The 16,991-nt window shown below is 33.7% G+C and overlaps 1 protein-coding gene across 1 annotated transcript in view; it reads right to left on the minus strand.

The window, feature by feature from the left end:
• Ac78C (adenylyl cyclase 78C) overlaps positions 1-16,991 on the minus strand; it is a 158,866-nt gene that overhangs the window by 81,967 nt on the left and 59,908 nt on the right. The window contains exons 6-7 of the mRNA XM_081972434.1: positions 9,137-9,329; positions 1,969-2,156 (exon numbers count right to left, since the gene is read on the minus strand). Coding sequence (XP_081828560.1) covers positions 1,969-2,156; positions 9,137-9,329 — 381 coding nt within the window. The remainder of the gene's footprint in view (positions 1-1,968; positions 2,157-9,136; positions 9,330-16,991) is intronic.

Raw genomic sequence — 16,991 nt, forward strand, 5'->3', positions numbered from 1 at the left:
ATTTTCTCACTACAAGTCAGTTTTACAATCGATTTTGTCTCTGACTGTCCTTTCAAAGTGTGGTTCTGTTGAAACTTGACATTGCTTTTCTCTCTGACTGCACCAAATTTTGTAGTATTCTTTCAGGTTGTTGGATAGGAAATTTAATGAAGATTTCAAAAATGTGCCTAAAACAGTCATTTTCTTACTACAAGTGGGTTTTCCAGGTGATTTTGTATCTGACCGTCCTTTCAAACTGTGTTTCTATAATTTCAAATTTTGACACCGCTTTTCTACCTGACTGTACCAAATTATGTAGTATTTTTCACGTTATTGGGTAGGAAATTTAATGACGATTCCAAAAATGTGCTTAAAACAGTCATTTTCTCACTACAAGTCAGTTTTACAATCGATTTTGTCTCTGACTGTCCTTTCAAAGTGTGGTTCTGTTGAAACTTGACATTGCTTTTCTCTCTGACTGCACCAAATTTTGTAGTATTCTTTCAGGTTGTTGGATAGGAAATTTAATGAAGATTTCAAAAATGTGCCTAAAACAGTCATTTTCTTACTACAAGTGGGTTTTCCAGGTGATTTTAAATCTGACCGTCCTTTCAAACTGTGTTTGTGTCATTTCAAATTTTGACACCGCTTTTCTACCTGACTGTACTAAATATTGTAGTATTTTTCAGGTTAATGGATAGAAAATTTAATGAGGATTCCAAAAATGTGCTTAAAACAGTCATTTTCACCCTACAAGTGGGTTTTACAGGTGATTTTGTCTCTGACTGTCCTTTCAAACTGTGTTTCTGTCAGTTCAAACTTTGACACTGCTTTTCTACCTGACTGTACCAAATTTTGTAGTATTCTTTCAGGTTATTGGATAAGAAATTTAATGAGGATTTCAAAAATGTGCTTCAAACAGTCATTTTCTTACTCCAAGTGGGTTTTACAGGTGATTTTGTATCTGACCGTCCTTTCAAACTGTGTTTGTGTCATTTCAAATTTTAACACCGCTTTTCTCCCTGACTGTACTAAATTTTGTAGTATTTTTCAGGTTATTGGATAGGAAATTTAATGAGGATTCCAAAAATGTGCTTAAAACAGTCATTTTCTCACTACAAGTGGGTTTTACAGGTGATTTTGTCTCTGACTGTCCTTTCAAAGTGTGTTTCTGTTGAAACTTTGACATTGCTTTTCTCTCTGACTGCACCAAATTTTGTACTATTCTTTCAGGTTATTGGATAGGAAATTTAATGAGGATTTCAAAAATGTGCTTCAAACAGTCATTTTCTTACTCCAAGTGGGTTTTACAGGTGATTTTGTATCTGACCGTCCTTTCAAACTGTGTTTGTGTCATTTCAAATTTTAACACCGCTTTTCTCCCTGACTGTACTAAATTTTGTAGTATTCTTTCAGGTTATTGGATAGGAAATTTAATGAGGATTTCAAACATGTGCTTCAAACAGTCATTTTCTTACTCCAAGTGGGTTTTACAGGTGATTTTGTATCTGACCGTCCTTTCAAACTGTGTTTGTGTCATTTCAAATTTTGACAGCTTTTCTACCTGACTGTACTAAATATTGCAGTGTTTTTCAGGTTTTTGGATAGAAAATTTAATGAGGATTTCAAAAATGTGCTTAAAATAGTAATTTTCTTATTACAAGTGGGTTTTACAGACGATTTTGTCTCTGACTATCCTTTCAAACTGTGTTTTTGTGTGTTCAAACTTTGACACTGCTTTTCTACCTGACTGTACCAAATTTTGTAGTATTCTTTGAGGTTATTGGATAGGAAATTCAATGAGGATTCCAAAAATGTGCTTAAAACTTTCAATTTCTCACTCCACGTGGGTTTGACAAGCACTTTTGTCTCTGACTGTCAAAATGTGCAAATGTCAAAAAACAACGAAAATTATGAGTTATCCTGCAACTGGACATCAAACAAATACATGTTTCTGTTGTTATAATTATTAGTAAAAGCATTACTTACGTCATATTGACCGAAGCAGAACACTCTGACTACCACTAGAACCACGTGACTGAGAGCTGAAATACATCCGGCAATAATGCACCAGCGTAATGGAAGTGGCAACATGGCGTAGCATACAAAAACTATGAAGAGCACGTACCATACCAAGCTCTCTTTCAGTTCGAAACCAATTCCGTTACTAAAAACACCTGCAATTAAAAAAGAGAGAAAATTATAATAATATTAAAAAAAGTGTTCTTTTGTACAAAAATCTATAATAAGACACCATTAATAAGTGTTTTGTAATAATGTGTACCAACGACATTCAAGACATAAAAAAATAACAATTGCTTTTGAAACAAACGATTTTTAAAAGCAATTAATAGGAAAATTGAATAACATATTGATATAGATAATTTAAAATAACCATATAGGTATAAAAAAAATTGAAATATGGAATTGACAATTTAGGAAAAATGTTACAAGTTACAACTCTCTTAATCAAACAAGGTAGGCAGATTTCAATGTTTCTATAAGAGATCTTGAAAACTGTAAGATAGAGAAAATAACTAATACTGCTTGTCGATTATTTAGCCACAAATCTGTTTGTGTAAAAATAGATAATTTTCTCAAAAAAAAAACTTGTGATAGCTCATTTTAAAGAAAAAAAAATTCTTTTTAATGGCAAAGTTTTTTGTTTTGTTCTAAACGTGGAAACTGACAAATTCAATCCCTTAAAAGTAAAAAAAACAATTAAACATGCTTTTGAAAAGTAGCAAATTTACTGAACTTTGGTTGCATTTTTGGCCTTTTTAACTTTTATTTAGTATCTGTCTTTAAATATGACAACCGTCAAAATCCTCTCTATAAAGCTGTAAAACCACAAAACCGTTTACAAATCCAGTATAAGCAGTAGCAAACGAATTTTATAGCTTTATGAGTGGAATTTTGTTATGACATTTGGTCGTCAATTACAGCTATGTCTTTTGTTCTATTCCTAACCTAGAAAATGCCAAATTCAATAGAGGTACAAGAGTCCGGTTCCAATTCCTTCCTGCAATCTTCTGGATATCGTCTCACCATCGTCTCTGAGGACTACAAATGCTCCGTTTGGTCTCTCTTGGGCGCCAAACTAGTATCCTATGTGCCCACCTGTGGTCATCCTGCCTTGCCACATGATCAGCCCATCTCCATTTCAGTTGTGCCACAAGCCTTAGAACATCTGTCACTTGAGTTCATCATCTGAGGAGAGAATGAGGAGAGGAATATTCTTCTTGTGATTTCAGAAGATTGATTTTCTTTGCCAAGTTGAATTTTGTGGCCTAAGTAAACAGATTCCGAGACAAGCTTCAGGGGTTGGTCGTCGTCTTCTGTACTCATGATCTTTGTTTTGTTCAAGTTAATTTCAAGTTCAATTTGGTAGGTGTGGTGGACAGATGTACTGCGACCTGATAAGATCTATTGTACCCCATCTTCTTCTGCTATCTCAAGGTTTCCTTGTTCATAGCAGCCCCTCAAGATTTAGTTCCTTTAAGAATTTCAGGATCTTGAGTGGGTCCGTTCGAGGTATTTTTTCCACAGCTAGCTGGTATAATCCCAGTGTGTTCCAGCAAGATGTGGTGGGGTGTTTCTTGTTCTTCTCCGAAAAACCTGCAGGTACTGTCCTCTTCTAGGCCTAGCTTCCTTAGGTGTTCTCTGAGTCGACAATGACCCGTTAGAAATCCCGTTAATACTTTGAGACTAATTTTGCTGAGGTTAATCACTGTATTCGATCTTGCTCGGTTAAAATTGCCGAGGAGATCTTTGGCCTGCCTCAGTCCTGGAAGTCTTTGCCAGTGCGATGCTCTCAGTTCTTCTTCAGCTTTATTAAGTACTTCCTGGACATATGCTTTTCCAACGCCACAGAATGATTCTGGCCCGATCAGTGGCGCTGAAGCTCTTTATCGTGCCAGAGTATCTGCTTGTTCGTTACCCTCTAATCCGACGTGCCCCAGAACCCAGAGGAGGGTTACCATGTTGTTCCTTATTAGATTATTGAGCTTTCCTAGGCACTCCAGAACCATCATCGAGTTGATGTTAGATGAGCTCAACGCTTTGATGGCTGCTTGGCTATCGGAAAGAATCGCAATTTCCTTGTTCCAGTATTTCCTGTCGAGGTTAAACTGAATACACCTTTCTATGGCGTGAATTTCCGCTTGAAAAATGCTAGGGAACTGGCCCATGGGTTCGGAGTATTTGGTGCGAGGCCCGTATACTCCTGCTCCAGTCCCCTCGGGAGTTGTAGATCCGCCCGTATACCATTTTATGGTATTTCTTCCCAATGTTTGAATGGATTCTCTGCTCCAATCTCTCTTGGTGCTCAGTTCTGTTCGAAATTGTTTTTCGAAACTAAACTTCCTGCTGATTTCGTCGGTTGGGAGATCAGCGAGGTGTCCTGGACTTTAGAACTGTACAGGTACAAGTCCTGAACTCCAGTCACTATTTCACTACGATTGCTAACCACAATACCCTCCTTGTTTTTTACTGCAGTCATTCTTGACCTTCCATTTGATAATTTGGATCTTAGAACTTTCATGCTTCTATTGTCTTAGCTCATTATTATGTTTTCTTAAATCTTTTTGGATGTTCCTATTTATTTCTTTGTTAAGATTCTTATATCCTTGATCCTTTCGATCCATTGCTTTTCTTGTTTTCAGTAGAGGCTGATGAGTGGGCTGATTTTGCTCGAATTTCCCTTTTGTTTAGAGCATATATTTCTGGACGCAACTTGAATACTATTTGAAATGTTACTGCAGATTTGTGAGGTGTAGGAGGTGCACCTAGTTTAGAATTTAAAATGCGTTGAAAAGCAGTTTTGTTCCGATTCAAAGCTTCAGCGGTTGGGTATTTTTGGTGCTGCATCTCTAAATATTTTAAAAATTGTAGTTTGTTATGTATGGTTATGTGTAGTATGTGTAGTATGTAGCTAATAAAATTCTGAAGTACAACCTTCGTGCTGAGCTGCAGTTCACAATGTATGTGCAAAAAATATTTATATATAAGCTACCAAATTATTTATACTGTTACTTTAGGAAGAGGTTATACTTACATGGTTTAGCGTTAAGAAGTGATACGGTTTGATACACCCCAACACAAGACTGCTAGGTTTAAGAATTGTTTTCCTTATAAGGCTATCTCAATTCTGAACTCACCAATTTACCACAAAATAACCAATTGTTCCAAAGGTTCTTTAAAAAAGTACTTGTATGAAAGCCTATTAGAAATATGCTAAAATTACTAATAGTCATAGAAATGTTTGTCCATATTAGTTTTTAAGTTGTATATGTAATCTGCGGGCCACATGGAAGAACGCACTAAGCGAATGCAGGCCCTTTGTGTGAAATGTACATTTTTTTTGCACAATAAATATTATTATTATTATTATTATTATATTATACCAATCAATACTATTATTTGTCAATTAATTTCATTTTTTCTGATATTTAGTCATTTTTCTGAGTCTGGTAATGAAATACACTTTTCTTCATTCCGTTTTAGCGGTCCATACTCTTACTACAATTTTATTTATTCCACCAATACAAACCTGCTGTACTTACTAACTTCACAAAATAAACCAAGCAAAGTTTCAACTTGTAAAATAACCTATAAATAGTAAAAAAAATCACCAAACTTTGACAAGTAACGCAAATTGGTGTAGTTTAAAACTCATTTTGCGCAACACTAAAGCACTTCTAATGTATGTTACGTTTACGTTGCATTTTAAATTAACCCCATAAAACTGTTAACTAATTTACCTATCGCCTGGCAAACTTCGGTCATTTAAACTTTCCCCGACTTTCTTTTGAATAACTTCCAAACTTTCATCCTATCGGTTACAATTTACGCTTAAACTTTTAACACTTTTTGTTTAGCAACTAATGAAAGCCCCCGATAATTGGGATTCGTAAATATTTACCACCAACTCCTGTGGCGGTACGACAGTGATCCAGACCCTTTTCGTTGTTGGAATATCGATCTGGAATAATTCGATAAAGAAATTACACGGGTCCTTCATTAACCTCGGAGAATATAACTGAATTTTATTTTTATTTCTCAGTCCTGGATAACGATGAAAGTCCATTAGTCCCTGGGAGACGACAAGCTCCAAGTGGTAGCTTGAAATCAAATTTAAATTGGAACGTATAAATAGAAATGTGATTAGATTCTGGAACATTAATTTTAGCATGTATTAAGATTAAGTTTTCTAGAAAAATCAAAAAAAAACCGAGCATTTTTTGCAGAATTGATTCCGCATTACAAGCACCTACACTTTTCGAGATAATATATGTATTTGAATAGTGCACCACCCGGTATACTATATTGCTTTACTTATACTGGTTTATTGTTTATACAGGGTGATTCCAAAGTTGGGGCTTTCCTTTCACCTGCGAATAGGGTTTCAAAAAATAAGGTTCAAGGTTAAATAAATTTTTTTTCGAAATGTGAACAATAACGAAGATACAGGGTGTCAAAGTTTTACTGAAAAAACGAAAATAGAAAATAACTTTGACTTAATTTGAACTAACTGACAAGTTATTTCCTATCAACATACATTAACAACATTTTTTTTTTCTAACTTTTTTAGTTTTTGAAATATTTTAATTCAAAAATTGTGACATTTTTTTGCAGCGTTGTTGCTAAGTTTGAAGCCTTGTGAAGCTGTACTTTGCACTCCAATCTAGATTTTTTATATATTATTAGAAAGAGGATGAAAAATGTTACAAAATATCGATTGAGCGAATTTTCTAACTTTTTCAGTTTTTCAGAAATTTCAATTCGAAAATTGTGTCACTTTTTGTGAGTTTGCAGTGTTGTTGCTAGGTTTGAAGCCTTGTGAAGCTGTAATTTGCACTCCAATATAGACTTTTTGTATATCATTGAAAAGAGGATGAAAAATGTTACAAAATGTCGGTTGAGCGAATTCTCTAACTTTTTTAGTTTTTGAGATATTTCAATTCCAAAATTTGGGTCACTTTTTGCGAGTTTGTAGCGTTGTTGCTAGGTTTGAAGCCTTGTGAAGCTGTAATTTGTACTCCAATCTAGATTTTTTATATATCATTAGAAATAGAATGAAAAATGTTACAATATGTCGGTTAAGCGAATTTTCTAACTATTTCGGTTTTTGAGAAATTTCAATTCAAAAATTGTGTCACTTTTTGTGAGGTTGCAGCGTTGTTGCTAGGTTTGAAGCCTTGTGAAGCTGTAATTTGCACTCCAATCTAGATTTTTTATATATCATTAGAAAGAGGATGAAAAATGCTACAAAATGTCGGTTGAACGAATTTTCTAACTTTTTGAGTTTTTTAAATATTTCAATTCCAAAATTTGGGTCACTTTTTTTGAGTTTGCAGCGTTGTTGCTAGGTTTGAAGCCTTGTGAAGCTGTAATTTGCACTCCAATATAAATTTTTTATATATTATTAGAGACAGGATGAAAAATGTTACAAAATGTCAGTTGAGCAAATTTTCTAACTTTTTCAGTTTTTGAGAAATTTCAATTCGAAAATTGTGTCACTTTTTGTGAGTTTGCAGCGTTGTAGCTAGGTTTGAAGCCTTGTGAAGCTGTAATTTGCACTCCAATATAGACTTTTTATATATCGTTGAAAAGAGGATGAGAAATGCTAAAAAATGTCTGTTGAACGAATTTTCTAACTTTTCGAGATTTTGAGATATTTCAATTCCAAAATTTAGGTCACTTTTTGCGAGTTTGCAGCGTTTTTGCTAGGTTTGAAGCCTTTTGAAGCTGTAATTTGAACTGCAATCTAGATTTTTTATATATCATTAGAAAGAGGATGAAAAATGCTACAAAATGTCGGTTGAACGAATTTTCTAACTTTTTGAGTTTTTTAAATATTTCAATTCCAAAATTTGGGTCACTTTTTTTGAGTTTGCAGCGTTGTTGCTAGGTTTGAAGCCTTGTGAAGCTGTAATTTGCACTCCAATATAAATTTTTTATATATTATTAGAGACAGGATGAAAAATGTTACAAAATGTCAGTTGAGCGAATTTTCTAACTTTTTCAGTTTTTGAGAAATTTCAATTCGAAAATTGTGTCACTTTTTGTGAGTTTGCAGCGTTGTAGCTAGGTTTGAAGCCTTGTGAAGCTGTAATTTGCACTCCAATCTAGATTTTTTATATATCATTAGAAAGAGGATGAAAAATGCTACAAAATGTCGGTTGAACGAATTTTCTAACTTTTTCAGTTTTTGAGAAATTTCAATTCGAAAATTATGTCACTTTTTGTGAGTTTGCAGCGTTGTTGCTAGGTTTGAAGCCTTGTGAAGCTGTAATTTGCTCTCCAATCTAGATTTTCTATCTATCGTTGAAAAGATGATAAAAAATGCTATAAAATGTCAATAGTATACACCCTGTATCTTCGTTATTGTTCATATTTCAAAAAAGCGTCAAACAAAAAAAATCCTATTTTTTTAAGCCCTATCCGCAGGTGAATGGAAAGCCCCAACTTTGGAATCATCCTGTATACAGGGTGTCCGTTTTACGAGCCTCACCATGGAGAATTCGATTATTTGAAGAGATACAAGGAAGTTTAAATTTAAAAATGTAAAAATTCTTAATACTTCCTGAGATATCCGAAAAAAAAAACAAAATTTTGGAAATTAATTTTAATTTTTTTACTAATTTATTTGATAAAATAACTGAAACCAGAAAACACTTTACCATTGCTACTCTTTTCCTCTTCTTCAAGGTGACAATATCAAATTTTAATTCCGACGTTTCAGTTTTTAGTTACCGTCATCAAATTTGATTTTTTTTTATGGGCGCCATAATGGATTTTTTTTGAAATGGGTTATTAATTCTGATTTTGGTGATGTGGCATAAGATATAGTTCACTTTGGCAGTATCAATGTATTTTATTAATTTTAATTTTTCAATGTATTTAAATCAATTTTCATGGTAAAAATATTGGAAAATGGTTAAATTTCGTTAAAGTTGTTTTACTGGACCATTTGCAGCTATTCCTAGTTAATTTCCAATCAATAATCCAGATTTCAGTGTTTACTTTCAGATATTAGAGAAACTTTAACTTAAACGCCGAACGAACACTATTCATGCGAACAGTTTTAATTAACAAGATTGGTAGAGAGTTTCCGAACTAGGCCAATTAATACACAACAAAGCAGTTTACTTACTCTGTATAGTTAACAGTAACCAGGTACAAGCAGCAGCCCAATGCAAATAGTTATTGGCAAAACATCGCCACCAGCCTAGAATACAAACGGCGGTGTTGATTGACATACAACACACTGACCAGATGATTTGTTCGGTGTACTTGTCCAACTTTACTCCTCGCTCGTTTGCTGCCCAGACAACGATAAGAGCCACCTGAAATATGCCAAAATATTCGATCACTCGGTCACAAGACAAGTATGAAAAATGCTGAAGTAAAACGACTAATATTACAAAATAAACATAGAATTGCTAAAAAGATATGATCAGTCTACCCCAAAAATGACTAGGTAAGAGACAGGGATAAGAAGAGTCAAAAGTCAAAATTTGACTATTTTTAAATGACATCAAACAGATGAAAATACAAGTCTGTCTTTACTTATACTACAACGTTTAACTTGCCCAGATTTTGGGAAATTGGTGAGTTTGGAAAGTGAAAATTAATGATCATAAAGTTTATGTTCTTGCATTCTCGTAAAGCTTTGCAGTAAAAAAGCTTCAGTTTAGTCATAATAACATGTTGTGAAAAAATGTCAACATTGTCATAAATTGCTATGATTTGTAGTGTTTTTTTAGGTTATTGCATAGGAAATTTAATGAAGATTTCAAAAATGTGCTTAAAACAGTTGTTTTCTCACTACAAGTGGGTTTTACAGGCGATTTTATCCCTGACTGTTCTTTCAAGCTGTGTTTCTGACAGTTCCAATTTGACACCACTTTTATCACTGGATGTACCAAATGTTGTAGAGTTTTTCAAGTTATTGGATAGGAAATTTAATGAGGATTCCAAAAATGTGCTTAAAACGGTAATTTTCTCATTCCAAGTGGGCTTTACAAGCGATTTTGTCTCTGACTGTCCTTTCAAACTGTATTTCTGGCAGTACAACTTATGACACCGCTTTTCTTCCTGACTGTACCAAATTTTGTAGTGTTTTTTCATGAAATTGGATAGAAAATTTAATAAAGATTCCAAAAATGTGCTTAAAACAGTCATTTTCTCATTCCAAGTGGGTTTTACAGGCGATTTTGTCCCTGACTGTTCTTTCAAACTGTGTTTCTGACAGTTCGAACTTTGACACCACTTTTATCACTAACTGTACCAAATTTTGTAGTGTTTTTTCGGGTCATTCAATAGGAAATTTAATGAGGATTTCAAAAATGTGCTTAAAACAGTCATTTTCTCACTCCAAGTGGGTTTTACAGGCAATTTTGTCTCTGACTGTTCTTTCAAAATATGTTTCTAGCAGTTCAAATTTGACACCACTTCTCATTCTGGCTGTACCAAATTTTGTAGTGGTTTTTCGGGTTATTGGATAGGAAATTAAATGAGGATTTCAAAAATTTGCTTAAAACAGTCATTTTTTCATTCCAAGTGTGTTTTTATCTCTGACTGTTCTTTCAAAATATATTTCTAGCAATTCAAATTTGTCACCAGTTTTCATACTGGCTGTACCAAATTTTGTAGTGTTTTTTTAGGTTATCGGATAGGAAAGTTAATGAGGATTCCAAAAATGTGCTTAAAACAGTCATTTTCTCACTCCAAGTGGGTTTTACAGGCGATTTTGTCTCTGACTGTTCTTTCAAACTGTGTTTCTGGCAGTTCAAATTTTGACACCGCTTTTCTCCCTGACTGTACCAAATTTTGTAGTGCTTCTTCATGTTATTGGATAGGAAAATTAATGAGGATTCCAGAAATGTGCTTAAAACAGTCATTTTCTCATTCCAAGTGGGCTTTACAAGCGACTTTGTCCCTGACTGTCCTTTCAAACTGTGTTTCTGGCAGTTCAAGCTATGACACCGCTTTTCTTCCTGACTGTACCAAATTTTGTAGTGTTTTTTCATGAAATTGGATAGGGAATTTAATAAAGATTCCAAAAATGTGCTTAAAACAGTACTTTTCGCACTTCAAGTGGGTTTTACAGGCAATTTTGTCCCCGACTGTCCTTTCAAACTGTGTTTCTGACAGTTCAAATTTTGACACCGCTTTTTTCCCTGACTGTACCAAAAGTTGTAGTGTTTTTCAGATTATTGGATGGGAAAGTTAATGAGGATTTAAAAAATGTGCTTAAATCAGTCATTTTCTCATTCCAAGTGGGTTTTACAGGCGATTTTGTCTCTCACTGTTCTTTCAAACTGTGTTTTTGACAGTTCGAACTTTGACACCACTTTTCATACTGGTTTTACCAAATTTTGTAGTGGTTTTTCAGGAGATTGGATAGGAAATTTAATAAGGATTACAAAAATTTGCTTAAAACAGTCATTTTCTCACTCCAAATGTGTTTTACAGGCCATTTTGTCCCAGACTGTTCTTTCAAAATATGTTTCTAGCAGTTCAAATTTGACATCACATTTCATACTGGCTGTACCAAATTTTGTAGAGTTTTTTCAGGTTATTGGATAGCAAATTTAATGAGGATCACAAAAATTTGCTTAAAACAGTCATTTTCTCATTCCAAATGAGTTTTACAGGCGATTTTGTCTCGGTTCATTCGAAATGGGTTTCTGGCAGTTCAAACATTGACACCACTTTTCTCACTGACTGTACCAAATTTTGTAATGCTTCTTCATGTTATTGGATGGGAAAGTTAATAAGGATTCCAAAAATGTGCTTAAAACAGTCATTTTCTCACTCCAAGTGGGTTTTACAGTTCTTTCAAACTGTGTTTCTGCAAGTTCAAACTTGGCACCACTTTTCTCCCTGACTGTATCAAATTATGTAATGTTTTTTCAGGTTATTGGTTAGGAAATGTAACAAAGGATCCAAAAATGTGCTTAAAATTGTCATTTTCTCACTGGTTTTGACAAGCAATTTTGTTCCTGACTGTCAAACTGTGTCCCTAAGTTGAAAAAATCGGAGTATAGAAAAGTTTTCTTCCAGTATTTGATACAAAAGGTGTTTCTGAAATTTATTAGAGTTATTTTGACATTAGTCATGTTACTGTCTATCTAAATTATACTCCAAATACCACGAATTACGAAACCGGTGTTGCAAAATACCTTTTTAAAAATAATTAACTTAAGCTTTATTAGAAAATACACTAAAATAATAATACGTAATACGTCTAACTAGTTTTAATGTTAAGCTCTGACTGACTCTAAATCTAACACAAACACTCCCGAGAACAATATTATGTCTATTCAGCGATACCTAAGTACTTGCTTTAACTTGCATTTTACGTAAAAGGGTGCCTCGTAACTCCTCCCCTGGAAGCTTCAACTATACGGCTTGACGGGGTAGTTGAACATCACGTGGTAGCTCCATTTCCTTAGGATTTTCTTCCATCATGGTCTTCTTACCGCAACTTAACAGGTTTAGTTTCCTTATGACAATGTAGATGACCAGCAGGATCAAGAGTCCATAAATTGCAATTGTCCAAAAACTTGGAGTTTTGGAAATGTCCGAAAAGCTTAACGAAGGATGGGTTTCCAAAATTTGGCTTTTTAGCTTCTGCAAATCGTCCAATTTGATTTCTTCCAATGGTTGAGTACTTAAGCTCAACGTCGGTAAAAATGGCAAATTGTCTGTTAAATCAGGGAAAAGAATTAGTTGATTGGAATTTTCTGCTGGTTGCCGATTATTGATCAATATGTTGTTAAACTGAACTTCACAATGTACTGGTATGTTCATTATGTATGTTCCCAGTAGCCTTAGACGTTCATTTTGATTTGTACACTTTAATTGAACTAGTTCTTCTTTGGGCAACACTATTATCCATTGACTTAAGTCATCCAGTTGATTGACTATTGGACTGGCAATATGTATTGCGATTTGGTGACAGGCAGGTGAAAATCCATTATCTTCTAATAATTGAATGGTGCAGGATGCGTTTTGCCTATCATCTTGAAGTTCCATTATGTCGCATAAGTAGTACTGATTTTTAAGTTTAGTACATTCGGTACTCTGGTATGAGAAGTGCAATTTATTTTTTAAAAGAAATTTATTTTCTGGTATGATAACCTTAAAATAACTCTGATGATATACAGGTGTTGAATAGAGTCGATAATAGTTAAATTCGTTTGGATGGGTGATTGGAATTTTGAAAACAAAATTTACTTTGTTCTTATATATAAAACTTTCTACTTTTATGAATTTTTCGTACAAGAGTGTATTCTCTAAAGTAACTTCTAGAGGCATTCGATTGGCAGTAACTACTTTTTGAATACGTTGTAGCTCGTAAAACAAAGCATCTGTTTTTATAATGCTTGAATGCAAAACTTTAAGTTTGGAAAAAGTGATAGCATTCTCTATATCTTGTAACACAGAATCAATAATTTCATAGATATTAATAATTTGATTTAGTGTGTCTTTAATATAGTTAGCATTTTCCTTAAAGGTGGTTTTTTGTACGATTAACTCGATTTGATGCAATCTCGAGTCCAGTAGCATTTCATTGTAACTGATCTTTTCAACAGTAGAATTAAATTGTTTTATTAAATTGAGTGATACAGAATTTCCTTCCAAAATTCTCAAAGTTAACTTATTTTGATTATTTTGCAGTTCTTGTATTAGATTATCATAACGTTCTCCATCTGAAGCGTCTAGATTTCCTGTGATTGATTTAAAAATGGAGCCAATGCCATTTATTAGTCCGCGCTTATATCTATCTGGGTGAGGAATTATCTCTTTTAGCTTATTTTCTACCCTTTCTTGAATTAACGATAATATTTTAATGTAATTAAGCGTTTCTATTCTATATTCTATGTGTCTATCTATTAAAGCGGTTATGTTTATAGACCTATTCTGTAACTTATTTAATTCTATAATTACTGGATTTAAGTCGTAGAAATTGAAAAGTGTAAAGGAGTACTCTTCTAATTTTGCGTGCCCTAGGTTAACTGGAATTAGTCCAGGGTTATCCGATAACGTCTTGACTGTAATTTTGTCGTCGACTGCACGGGTCTTTTGCAGAATTCTGAAAAATAATTTTATTATTCAAAACTATATTTTTTCCTAATTAAAGGGCGTTTAATATTAGAGAGATGTACTTTTCCTTGTTTTTCCGTAACACCTGTTTTCTTTTTCGTATTTATACTAATTAGTTTAGTCGGTTGTGTAAATTTGTCTGTGTGTTTTTGACGAGTGTGTTTCTTTAAGTACACGGTTTGGTCAGGTTGGAATATTTCAGGGTCGTCTGTATTTTTATTCCTTTTTTCAGCCAAATATTCTTTCTTTTTAATTAATTTATCATTAATTTGAGAATAGAGAATATTTGCTTTTTCTTTATGTGAATTGACATAATCATTGACAAGGATTTGATCTAATTTTAGGTCGAAAATGTCATTTGAGGTTACGTGTCCTTGTATAATATCAATTGGTTTTAGATTAGTACTAGAATGAATGGTATGATTATACGCAAGTATGGCATAAATCATTTTTTGTTCCATCGGAGCGGCTGAATAATTTTGATTATTAAGTAATCTAATGTGTTCAGCAAGAGTTGAATGTAATCTTTCTATAACTCCATTTGATTCTGGGTGATGTGGGGAACAAAAATGTACTTTAATCTTGTGCAAAGTTAATAATTCTGTCACCACTGAATTTTTAAATTCGGTGCCATTGTCGACAATTATTTGTTTGGGTATTCCATGGTGAGAAAAGAATATTAAAAGCTTATCAACAATTTCCACAGAAGCTAGTGAATTTAAATGATATGCTTGTGCATATTTCGAGAAACTGTCAATAATTGTCAGAAATTTGTTTTTTTCAAAAGTATAGGTGTCAAGGTGAATAATTTCAAAAGGTCTTGATGCAGTTGGAGTCACATTCATTGGGATTTTGACTGGGGTTCTCTCATATTTACTTCTTATACAAATCTCGCAATCATTTATATAAGTTTGAACAGATTGTTTTAATTCGGGCCAGTAATACCTTTCTCTTAAACGTTTAATCGTTTCTTCGATGCCGCGGTGGTTAGATTTACTTTCATGATAATTTTGAATTATCTCTTTGATGTCGTTTTTATCCGTAACATCAATTATTTTTTTGAGACAACGTAAGAATTTAAGAGATGGCCACTTAAAGGTTTTTCTTATTACTTCAGCGAATGGTTCAAAAATATCTGGATCTTCAAAATACAGGTAATAAAGTTTATTTGGTACAACAGCTTCCTTAATGAATGTTATGACACTTTTTTCAAAATCGTCTTCAGAGAATTGTACAGTAATTCGACGTTTCTTGTCAAACAAATTTGTAATTCTGTGTTTCGCGGGTGAATGAAATACCTTTTGGATTATTATTTGGTTTGTACCATAGTTAACAGCAGTTTCTGAAATCGGAATACCAACTACAGGATCTTGATCAGCATTTGTATGAACGGTGTTATTATCATCGTCAGGGATACACGGCTGCTCGTCGTCCGGTTGAGCGATAACAGAAATCCGATCCAAATCGTAACTTGTACTAGGTGCCATATGATCGTTGTAAACATCATTTACATACTTGTCGATATCAAATGCTTCAGTGTCTTGGGTTTCTTTAACGTGAATTTCTATCCGTGACAAGGCGTCAGCGTTAGTATTCAGTTTACCCTTTTTATAGATAATGTGATAATCAAATTCTTCTAACTTGATTCGCCAACGTAGTAATTTTGAAGATGGATCTTTTAGCGAAAATAACCATTGTAATGGTTTATGGTCGGTTATTATATTAAACTTCCTACCAAATAAATATGGCCTGAAATATTTAGTTGCCCAGACTAAGCATAAACACTCTTTTTCTATGGTGGAATAATTTAATTCAGAGTCATTTAGAGTCCTAGATGCATACGCGATTGGTAAATCTTGACCTATCGGCCCTTGCGATAATACTGCTCCCAATGCGACGTTACTTGCATCCGTTGTTAAATTGAATGGCTTACTAAAGTCGGGGTACTGCAATATTGGTTCATTAATTAAAAGGTTTTTACAGGTCTCGAAACAATTGACAAATTCATCGTTATGCTCAATTTTGGCTCCCTTTTTTAGACATTTTGTTAATGGTTTAGTTAATTTGGAAAAATTATTAATGAATCTACGATAATATCCCAAAAGTCCCAAAAATCCTTTTAATTGTTTGGTTGTTTTTGGAATTGGAAATCGTTTTATGGCCAAAATTTTATCTGGGTTTGGTTTTACACCAGAAGGAGTGACAACATGTCCTAGATAAGCTACTTCATGTCGTAAGAATTCACTTTTATCTGTCTGTATTTTAAAATTTGAATCTCGTAATCTCTGAAAAACTAATTTTAAATTTTCCATATGTTCTTGCAAGGATGTTGAGTACACAATAATGTCATCTAAATAGACTAAGCACTTTTCGTTCTGAATTCCGCGTAATATAGAGTCCATAACCTGCTGGAAGGTTGCTGGCGCATTTTTCAGACCGAATGGCATTCTAAGAAATTCGAAATGACCGTTTTCTGCGTTAAAAGCGGTTTTCGGAATATCATCTTCATGCATCTCGATTTGATGGAAACCTGATGCTAAGTCTATAGTCGAAAAATATTGACATTTACCTAATTTATCTAAAATGTCGGTAATTTGAGGCAGTGGATACTTTTTATCGATGGTTTTTTCATTCAGTTTTCTATAATCGATTACGACGCGCCACTTTTGTTTACCGGACGCATCTAATTTTTTTGGTACAACCCAAATGGGTGAAGACCAAGGAGAATCAGATGGTCTAATGATATTTTGTTCTAACATCTTTTTAATTTGGCGATCAACTTCTTGTCGATGAATGAAAGGATACCTGTACGATTTTGTGTAAACAGGGGTTTCGTCACTAGTTTTGATAGTATGTTTAATTTTATTTGTAAACGATAAAGGCACATTTTCGTT

The sequence above is a fragment of the Ips typographus genome, linkage group LG2 (assembly GCF_016097725.1).
Source record: "Ips typographus isolate SLU linkage group LG2, UJ_Ityp_2.0, whole genome shotgun sequence".
In the NCBI taxonomy this organism is placed as follows: domain Eukaryota; kingdom Metazoa; phylum Arthropoda; class Insecta; order Coleoptera; family Curculionidae; genus Ips; species Ips typographus.